Source organism: Megascapheus bottae, chromosome 29 (assembly GCF_031878675.1).
Source record: "Megascapheus bottae isolate mThoBot1 chromosome 29, mThoBot2.hap1, whole genome shotgun sequence".
Taxonomy (NCBI): domain Eukaryota; kingdom Metazoa; phylum Chordata; class Mammalia; order Rodentia; family Geomyidae; genus Megascapheus; species Megascapheus bottae.
Genome location: NC_143537.1, coordinates 8,375,160 through 8,385,813, shown reverse-complemented (window position 1 = coordinate 8,385,813; position 10,654 = coordinate 8,375,160). Strand labels below are relative to the sequence as shown.

Below are 10,654 nucleotides of genomic sequence, written 5' to 3'. Positions count from 1 at the left end.
TATTTTAACAGTGTAATTTGTGCAGCTGTAGTATCGATACTTGAGAAAAATCAGTGTTGATTGACAGGCCTTCCGTCTCACCTGGACCAGGGTTATAACTCACCTCTACAAAGGGAAGCATGAATGAGATGTGGCCATAGGGTGGTGGAATGATATGAACACCCATTTCCCCTTTGTGGCCGTGTTTATCCAGTATTGTGCTCATATCCTTGCCAAAGTTGCATTTAGTGTATAGGTGTCCAGTCTTCTGTTGTTATCAGGTACCTCATAATACAAGAAGGGACTTAGGTGTCTTCCATGGTTTTGAAGGAGGTTGATGCATTTTAAATGAATGTTCTTAAATATAGTAGCAAACATGGTGTTAGGCTTATGAATAATTGATTAGTTATGGGCCAAATGTATTTTCTCATACATATAAACTAAGAATGTGTCATTTTCCAGATCTTCAGGTGTGAGCTTGTAGTTGATTTTTTTTTTAGCATCTCAAAAGAAATGTCTTTTTTTCATTTTCCTTAAATGGCAAGTGTCAAATAATTCTAAATACCCTAAAACTTTAAAATTGGGACCTACCATGAGAAACTGCTTATTCCCCTCCCCCCCTTATTTTGTGGGTCATGGGGCTTGCATTCGGCCTGGGTGCTGTCCCAGAGCTCTTCATCTCAAGACTACCTGTTCATCTCAAGGCTACAGCCCTACCCTTAAGCCAAGCCCGGATTCCTATGTTTTATAGAGGTTAATTGGAGATAAGAGTCTCAGGTCCTTTTGTGCCCGGGCTAGCTTTGAACCTCGATCCTCAGATCTCAGCCCCAAGAGCTGCTAGTGCTATTTCTAGCCTTACTGGCAAAGTTAGTCTAATCTGCCTTCAGCTTGAAGAATTGAGCCATTTTGATGAAACACTTCTTGGAAGTGTAGATCTTAGGGTTAGAAATAAAAGATTTGCAAGTACATCCTGTACCATGTTGATTGTTATAATTGCTTACAGACTTTAAGCACCCTGAATATAGCCATGCTTCTATACCTACGTGAGTGCACAAGATCTAGAGGTGACTTTGAAGTTGTATTTTAAAGGACCATCATGAGCCTGGTTCCAGGATTCTGCCTTTCAAATCCTTTGTGGGGTCATGGTTAAGAATGTTACGGGGACAAGGAGTTTGGCCTAGTGGTAGAGTGCTTGCCTAGCATGCACGAAGACCCAGCGTTCGATTCCTTGATACCACACACATAGAAAAAGCCAGAAATGGTGCTGTGGCTCAAGAGGTAGAGCTCTTAACTTGAGAAAGCCCAAGGACCTTGCTCAAGCCCTGAGTTCAAGCCCCCGGACTGACAAAAAGAATTTGATGGATCTTGAACATGTTGAGAACCATGTGTTCCTCCACCATTCTGCTCCCCCTCCATCCCCAACACATGGGCTCTATCATGTGGTACTCTTGGCACCATGGGGTTTTCAGACAAAAACTTCAACTACCATGCTGCATTTACCATGTTTAATTGAGAGAGGAAGGAAGGCCCTGCAGCAGGGTGGGGAAGGGGAAGCTGGACTTCCAGCCTGTGGGCGTGGGTATCGTGTCTTCAGGCAGGCTTACCCCAGCATCATCAGCTCAACCAAAGTATGTCAGGGCCCCCTGGGGAGGAAAAAGGCCAAGTTGAAGTCCACCACCGCCAGAAAGAATTGGCAGCCACAAGGCCCTGGGCACCCCAGGTTAGGAAGTCATGGCTGCTGGCGCTGGAGGGAGCTGTAGAGCAGAGGGTTGGGGATGGGTGCAGGGGCAGAGTACCCTGGCCTTGTGGACGCCTCCCCTGGAAGGAGCATACTATAGAACACATACCATCCCCCTGCTCTCCTCTCCCCCCTCCCACACACACAAACAACTCATTGGCACACATGGTTCAATCAAACCAATTGACATGTAAGATCCCTGAGCTCCCCGGGGCCAGGCTTGTTGGGACAGCACTTGAAGGATTTTTCGAGCATGGTTGAGGAGGGATTGCCCATGCCAAGAAGGATGCCAGGATGCATGTGTTACCAGCAGTGTCTTCACAGCGCCTACAGCCTCGGGGCCCAGCTCAGTGACACACTTCCTAGAGCCCTCTATGAGGTGCTCTACTGGAATCCCCATGCTTCTGAGGACCATCTTGAGGAGAGTGTAGGAGCTGAGAGGGAGGCTGGGCACTCTGTCAGCCACAGCTTGCACAGCAGGAGCAAGCGCAGCCACAGGCTCCGCCACAGGCTTGGCTACCGAGTCCACGAAGAAAGCATCACCTGTCAACACAAGCAGAGAAGCTTGCACCTGGGCAGGCATTCCTACCTCCTGCAGGGAGCCACCCTTAGTCTGCCCTGCATCCCTCATTCTCCTCCGATGGATCTCCTGTGCCCCAGGACACTCACCAAAGCCTCCGAGCAGGGCTATGCAGAGCACCAGGAAGATAGCGGCAAGCTTCATGGCAGATGCTTCCTTACTCTCAGAGCCTGGTCTTGAAGGTTTCATATACCCCATGCTGGAGCCTCGCCCCATCTTCCTGACAAATGCATTGTTTGCTCAGCTAATAGGGAGTGCCCTAGCCAAATGCTCACTCTGACCCAGGGGGTCCTGAGAAGTGCATCTCCCCCCCACCACACACACACATACACACAACTCCTCGATCTCACCTGGATCGTGGCTGTTTCCTCTTGGCAGTGGTCCTGGGCTAAAGTGCTGAGCCCTTGTCCTGAGACCAGGAACTGAGGCTTGTCTGTGCTTTGTCTTCGTGAGACGCACCCAGATTTCACCTGGACTTGGTGAACTCACCCTACCGTGCCCAAGGGTAGAACACAAGCCCTGATGGGAACTAGCACCTCACGGAGGAGAGAAGGGCTTTACCAACACTTCTCACGTTCCTCGAGCAGCCCCTCAAATGATTGCGTAGAGCTCGGGAGCGGAACTTGGGCCTGGCTTCTGCCATACCAGCTGAGAAACTGAAAATAGCAAAAACTACCTAGAGAGTTGTAGGAGGGACTCTACCACAGTGAGTCAAGCGGCAGTCTTGCTGGGGTTCAGCCATCTCTGTATCCCCATAGTTCTTGGCTCCCTGGTTTTAATCCTGACGCCTCCCTACATCCTTTCCTGGCATTCTTTATCTTTAAAACAACCTTCCTCCTTGGTGGATTGTTGCATACCCAGCTTATAAAACAAGAGCCCGTCTCACAATTACCTTCCTAGTACCTGAGTATGGCTTAATGATAGAGGAAAGAAGAATAAGTCTAAAATTCTGGCCTTGGGTTTGATTCCTCATGCTGAAAAGCAACAAAACCCACGCCTTCTTGGATCATCCAGGCTCAGGTAGTTTGTGTTTTAGTCCTTAGCTTCCTATGAGCTTATAGTGTTGTCGCCAGCCTGGTTAACTTGTTCCCAAGATTTTGAATTCCCAAAATACATCCTGACATTAAAGGTATATGTCATCATGTCCCTGTTTCACCATGGAGAAGACCAAGAGACTCGCCCAGTTTCCCAAGTAGTGCCAGAGCCCAGGTCAGACTCTTCTCATAAAAGACCCACCCTTCCACCCAAACTGATCCCATCCATGAGGAATGGACGCTTTCTGTCCATTATCACTCTGCTATACTATCTACTTGATGGCTGAAAAACATTTATATGCTCAGATTTCTGAAGGCCAGAATTTTGGTATCATTGGGATGAAAATAAGATATTGTCAGGCTTACAGAAGCTCTATAGGAAAATCCATCCTTAGCCTCTTCCAGCTTCTGGTGTCTGTGGGCTTTCTTGGCTTGTGGCCACATCTCCCCAATCTCTTCTTCGAGCTCTTTTATGTTGGTCAGTCATGGGGTTTAAACTCGGGGCCTGGGCACTGTCCCTGAGCTTTGTGTCTACCATTTTGAGCCCCAGCTCTTCTTGCGCTTTTTTGTTTTGTTTTTGTTTTGTATGTGGGTGATTAACTGGATAGTCTCATAGACTCTCTTGTCTGGGCTGGCTTTGGACTGACATCCTCAAAGCTCAGCTGAGTGGCTAGGATGACAGATATGATCCACAGGTACCTGGCTTTGCTTCGCGCTCTTCTGTATGTGTCTTATCTCACTGCCTCCCTCTTAAGATTGTCCATGCTTGCCTTCAGAGTCCACCTGGATAACCTAGGAGACCCTCCTCTTCTCCAAAGGATTCACTTAATCACAACAACATAAACACTAATAGGTTCCAGCAATTAGAGGTGAATACATTTGGGGGACGGTGCATAATTCACTCTCAGATTTCTCCCAGGTGAGGGTCTCCAGGGACTGTCAAGAGTCCCTCCCTATCTATTCCTGCTAGTCTCTGCCTCCTGCTGGCAAGGGAGCTGGCTGAAACACCCAGCGCTCACTTGGCACCTTCTTTGAATGACATGTCAGCCTGTCCCAGGCAATGTTTTCAGGGCATCTTTGGGGCCAGAGCAAACATTTGCATGTTGTCTTATCAGCTGGGCATACAAGAAGTCTTGGAGGGAAATGATGAGTAGCAGCCCTAGGCTTGGGTCAGAGGTCAAGTTTGGAATCATGGAAGGCTCAGCTAATGATGGTCCAGTGAGGAGAGTAGAGAAGCCAATAGCAGTATCTCTGCTGGCACCTCCATCACCTGATGGTGTGTGATTTCAACACACATCAAGGCCAGACTGTCCAGGCAATGTTCTCAGTGCTATCCCAGATAGCAAGGCCAGCAGACTTCAAGATGAAGTCCCAGCTAAACACAGGACTTGCCTCTTTCTCCTTGGAGACTCACAAACTAGCCTCCATTTTTTTCTTCTTGCCAGTCCTGGGGATTGAACTCAGGGCTTGGGCACTATCCTTGGGCTTTCTCAAGACTAGCACTCTACCACTTGAGCCACAGTGTCGCTTTCAGCTTTTTCTGTGTATTTGGTACTGAGGAATCGAACCCAGGGCTTTGTGCATGCTAAACGAGCACTCTATCACTAGGCCAAACTCTATTCCTCCCAACGCTCCCCTGGGTATGGCCATCCATCCAGTTCCTGTCTCGGCGCGCAGTCTGGGTTCAGAACTAGCACAACCCACCCCTCCGCTCCCAGTTACCCTTCATCGAATCCCGGGCTCAAAGTATGGAGGCTGTAAGCTCATGGAGCTGGAGCTTCAACACACTGGTGGGGCATCCACCTGGCTGCCTCCAACATCCTCAAGTCCCAAAGTGATTTCGTTCTCTTTTCCCATGGTCAACCAGCATCTCCATTTCTGAGGTCTGCCATCTTGGAACCCTTTCTGATATCAATGAAGGAAATAATTAAGCAAATGTACTGGGTGGGTGTGAATCCCAATTCCACCACTTTATGAGGTGCCTGCTCTGAGCAGGTAGGCCTAGTTTCTTAGACCTTCAAACCAGGCACCTGCTGGGGTGTCTAGAGGGTATGGATAGGGGTAAGGAGCGCTCGATAGGAACTTTCTGCTTTTTCTACAAAGTGTCATATACTTACTATGGTCAGTTTAGTCTGGGGGCTACTTAGACCTCGAGGATGCAATGATTCAGCTGCAGGGTGTGTCTGTGGTGTGCTTTGTTCATATACTGCCCCATCTCTCACTGGAGCTGTATGCCCCCACTTGGAAACAAGCCCTTTAGGCTTCCTCATTCCTTTAGAACTCCTTTCCCAGAAGAGGGTGGGGACAAATGGGTGACCCTAAGTGGGGTCAGCCAGCACCCTGCTGCCTTCCCACAATACTGGACTCCTGTCGGACCTTGGTTCCCAGCCAATACAGCCAGCCACCCATGTCCTTTCTAGGGAAGTCTTCCTGGTCCAGATTCCCTATTCTGGCCAAGAGACTGATTTTCTCCTTCCTCTCCAGCTTCAGTGTCCATGACAAGGACAAGAGGCAGTGTGGCAGGGTCCCTTGGGTGTCAAGAATTAATTGCAGGGCCGGGAGTTTGGCCTAGTGGTTAAAGTGCTTGCCTAGCATGCATGAAGACCCGGGTTTGATTCCTCGGTACCACATACATAGAAAAAAGCCGGAAGTGGTGCTGAGGCTCAAGTGGTAGAGCTCTGGCTTTGAGAAAAACAACCCAAGGACAGTGCTCAGGCCCTGAGTTCAAGCCCAGGACTGGCAAAAAATAAATAAAAATAAAAATAAATAAAAAAGAATTGATTGCACGAGCTGGGAGTGTGGCCTAGTGGTAGAATACTCGCCTAGTATGCATGAAGCCCTGGGTTTGATTCCTCAGTACCACATACACAGAAAAAGCCAGAAGTGGTGTTGTGGCACAAGTTGTAGAGTGCTAGCCTTCCTTGAGAAAACTCAAGGAATGTGCCCAGGCCCTGAGTACAAACCCCAGTTTGCAGGGTCCTGTACTTTCTGTAGCACCCAGCACAAGTAGCAGGCTGGTGACTGATGAGGTACTTCAGGCTATGGACAAAGCTAGAGCAGGGTTGCTGCGAAGCTCTCCCAGATGCCCTGGCTTCCCTGCCTGGCACACAGAGGTGGGTGCCTCATTTGGGGGTCACTCATGGATCTTTGCCATCACTCTCTCCTCAGCCTCCTTCCTCTTTCCTCATAGTTTAGCCATCTTGATTCTGGAGTGCTGCGTGTGTCACCAGTGTTGTGTGTTCCCTCTGCAGTGTTTTTATCTTGGTCAATATTGATCTGACTTTTCAAGCACTTCCTTCTACCCTTTCCCCATCCAGGGACCTTCTACCAGGCAGTAGAGAGTGTGGAAAGGTGCCATCAGCTAGGCTCCTCCCATGTGGGCTGAGGGTCTTGGTGGAAATGATAGGAGAGCTGAAGAGGAGGCATGACTGACATTCAAAGCTAAAATGTGATCCAGCTTCCAATAATGTCACCCTAACCCTTGCTCTTCTCTGCTATTTTCAGTATCTGTTTCACCGAATTGTCCTCTCTGGATCGCGAGCTAGCAGCCAGCAATGCCAATCCAAAATGGTAAGTCGGTCTGGGGGATAGAAGCCCTGCTTTTGTTCCCAGGATTCTCTCAGAAGGCTTCTATGGGTCCGCCATGGCTCTAAGAAGGGTGATCCCAGCAGTGGCCAAAGAAACATGGAGTGTATTTTGAGTTTGCCTATTTATTCCTGGGCATAAATAGTCTTTTCATATTCAGACTTAGATTTATTATGGAAGCAAACACCACACACACATACACACACACACACACACACACACACACACACACACACACAAAACAAACTTCACCACAGTTGACTCTTTGACTCAGGGCTGTTCCCACCCGAACATTAAAAAGAAGGCCAGGCAAACAGCAAAATCCATGTTGTAAGTATAGAGCAGACTCCAGGGGGGATGGGCAGGCCCAGAGTGTAGGTGTTTTCTGTAATCCAGGGCAGGGATCTCTGGCTCCTGCCTTTTGCTGGGCTCCTGGCTGCCCCCACAGAACTGGTGGTCAGCCTATATGGTCCTTCCTAGAATGGTTGGGTCAAGCTGGTCTGGGTGACAGGGCTGCCGCCCAGTAGTCATCCATGGCCTTCCCTGAGCCGATGAGACAATTGCTGGGCTGGCCTGCCTTGGAAAGTCTGCTGCAACTACAACCAGATGGACAACCCACCAGGTGCTATCACGCTGGTGACAGAAAGGCAGGCCATCAAAGATTGCAAACCAGACCCAGACGCCCTCTGCTGTCAGCACTAGGGAATGGCAGCAGATCAGAGATTAGAAATTCACTCAGCAACACCTCCCATCCTGGCTCTTTCCTTTGGTTCCTCTCCCATTCAACTGGGAGAGCGATTAGATTTAAAAAAATGTACAGATGGGGGCCGGGAGTTTGGCCTAGTGGTTAAAGTGCTTGCCTAGCATGCATGAAGACCCGGGTTCAATTCCTCGGTACCACATATAGAAAAAAGCCGGAAGTGGTGCTGAGGCTCATGTGGTAGAGCTCTAGCTTGAGAAAGTCCAAGGACAGTGCTCAGACCCTGAGCTCAAGCCCAGGACTGGCAAAAAAAATGTACAGATGTAGCTGGGCACTGGTGGCTCATGCCTGTAATCCTAGCTACTCAGGAGGCTGAGATCAGGGGACTGTGGTTCGAAGCCAGCTGAGGCAGGAAAGTCCATGAGACTCTTTTATCTCCAATGAACCATCAGAAAACGGGAAGTAGTGCTATGGCTCAAAGTGGTAGAGTGCTAGCATTGAGTGCAAAATTTCAGGCCCTGATCCCCAAAACTGACAAATAAAACCCCATGCCACCCCCAAATAAAGTTGTCATTTCATTTGCCATCCACTCCTTGTAACTCAAAGACTGGCATTCAATGTATTATTATCTTCTGTTAAATACTTTAAATCTTTTCAGAAAACATTGTCTACAAAGGCATCATAGTAGGTTTTCTTCCCCAGTACATTTTTTTTTTGGGGGGGGAGGGTGTCCAGTGATATGGCAGGAGGGGGAGGGGGACAACACAAACAGGTGACTACACCACCACAGGAAGATGGCTTTGGTCCTTTGAGTCTCTGGTGAACCTTGAGATGCAAGTCCCATGGCAGGTGAGAGGATACTGAGGACCTCGGGTCATCGGTGAATTCAAGGCGTCATAGAGGAATAGCACACACACGGTAGGGAGAGTCTTCTAGCAAGTCCCTGCTCGCTGCACCGACGCCTGTCCTGCAAACGTCTTGTTGGGATAGGGATGGGGATGGGAGGGATCATCTCCTTTGTAGTAATGGAGATGAGAATCTTGTTCCTGTTGAGGAAGAGTGAGTCCAGGGGAGAGTGATTCCAGGGGAAGACGGGCCTCCAAGCTGTCCTTTCCCTTCGCCTTTGAGAACAAAGATGCCAGCTGGAGACCCAGGCAAAGGGAAGGAAAAACGCAGGATCCTTAAAGAGCTAAAGGCATGCCCATGGAGAGCTGTATGGGGCAACTGTTCTCTGGGTCACGCCCAAGGCATTCCTCAGTGGAATCACCCCTATCTGTTTCTCTTGAGGACTTTGAGTTCCCCAAGGCACAGGGGAAAGAATCGCTCAGGGCAGCTGTAGAAAGAGGTGTTGTTTTGTTTTAGTTTCTTAGCCAGCCAGGTTGGTGCTAAGGAACCTTCTCAAAAGAGACAGGTAATAACTGAGGTGTCTGCACTGAAGGCCTCTGAATTTGGTAGGGTGAGGGGGTCCTCAAAAGATCATCTAGATTCACTGAGCTTCCCCTTTCCAGTTGGAATAAATTGAAAAGTAAATTCTTCGCAACAGCTGAAATCATCTCTGACCTAAGCATTGAAAAATGAATCGGTCCAACAGTTCTTCTAAGGTCTCAGGGTGGTGGAGACTCTGCCTCGTGCTTTGTAACTGGCTCAACTCGTACAAAAGGCCACCCCGTGAGCTTCTTAGCCAATTCAGATGTCAACTCTCATAGTTCCACACAGGAGAGGAGTCTCCCCCCACCCCCAAGCCCTGCTCCCCAATTCTTCATCTAGGACTCAGAAACGTGGTATGCTCTCTTCAGTCCTTGAGAGACTGCCACCTTCTTCTAATCCTCCGTGGGTCTGGGTGGCTGCAGCTCAATGGGGCCCTATTTGAACAAGGACTCTAAGGTGATGGCTCCAGTCTAGCTCTACCTCAATCGCTCTGCAACTCTTCAGACGCTTGGAATCAGAATACAGGAACCATGTCACTCACACTCGGTGATGTAAAGAGCTAGGGCAGACGCTTTGTCGCCAAAGTGCTTAGCCCAGGAGCCAGCTAAATGGCTTTTGAATCAGAGGGAGAGATAGAGCCAAGGATGGGAGGCCAAAGGGAATCCTGGGATAGGTCTTGTGGCAGAGTTCAGGGGAGTCCTTGAACTCAATGTTTGGCTCTTCCCAGCTGTGGAAGGTATACAGAAGGAAGAGGAAACGCCTTCCAGGGGGGCGACAGGGGGTCCCCTGCCATCCTCTTGCTCACGCTGTGGGGATGACCCCTGCTCCCCCCACCCCCCAGGTGTCAGAGTTCAAGGGATAAGGGGGCACTGCCAGCATTGTCCTAGTAGCTGTCATCTGTAAAGAAGGACACACCCCCAGATGGGGCGTGGTCAGCCTCCTCACAGGGCTGCGAAAGCTTCCCATACTCCGTGTTGTAATGCACGTGGCCTGCCTGTCCACCCCGGCTGGTCCTCTGCCGTCTCCCCTGGAGGTCAGAGTTCACATCCACACCCTGGCCAGGGCCTTTACAGCTGCCAAGACAGAGAGGAGAAGGTCAGTAAGTCGAGCAGAGGAGACTGGGCCCGGTTCAGGCTCTGAATGGGTGGGAGGACGCCAGCCTGCTCAGAGACACTGGGAAATAATGACTTAAATCACAAGCCAGGTATTTGACACTCACTCAGGTTCTTCTGTCCCCAGTCCAGACACAGGACCATGGAAATGTTTGACTTCATCCCCACCCCCCAAAACAAAACAAAACACCTCTGCTTCATTACACTGAATGCACCTGCCTACTTCCCGTGCCTCTGGGGGTGCTTTCTCCTGGCTCACCATGGGGTTTCCCCGGGACCATGGTGCCGAGAAGAGCGCCCTCTGTTGCCACTTGCTGCGACTGCAGTGCCTTGAATGTGTGTGTGTGTGTGTGCGTGTGCTTGTGCAATTTCTGGATACTCTCGCTTCCATGGGACCCATTTTTCTAAGACTCGATTTTCCTGAGGTATGGCAGACACTTCCTGCCCATAGCCATTTTGAATTGCTGCCTAGACTCCCCGAATATCCTTCCCACCCCA

General features: G+C 49.7%; 2 protein-coding genes across 2 annotated transcripts in view; both read right to left on the bottom strand.

Moving 5' to 3' along the window:
- Positions 1-1,477: 1,477 nt before the first annotated feature.
- On the bottom strand, positions 1,478-2,453 carry Scgb3a1 (secretoglobin family 3A member 1). Its single transcript, XM_090321065.1, has 3 exons — positions 2,387-2,453; positions 2,025-2,260; positions 1,478-1,622 (listed from the first exon to the last, which is right to left on the bottom strand). Exons 1-3 carry the CDS (start codon positions 2,439-2,441, stop codon positions 1,599-1,601), a joined length of 315 nt encoding a protein of 104 aa, XP_090177191.1. The 5' UTR covers positions 2,442-2,453; the 3' UTR covers positions 1,478-1,598.
- Positions 2,454-8,302: 5,849 nt separating this feature from the next.
- The window catches only part of Flt4 (fms related receptor tyrosine kinase 4), a 37,465-nt gene continuing 35,113 nt past the window's right edge, over positions 8,303-10,654 (bottom strand). Inside the window, exon 30 of the mRNA XM_090321066.1 lies at positions 8,303-10,117. Within this exon, the coding sequence (XP_090177192.1) occupies positions 9,928-10,117 (190 nt within the window). The 3' untranslated portion in view covers positions 8,303-9,927. The remainder of the gene's footprint in view (positions 10,118-10,654) is intronic.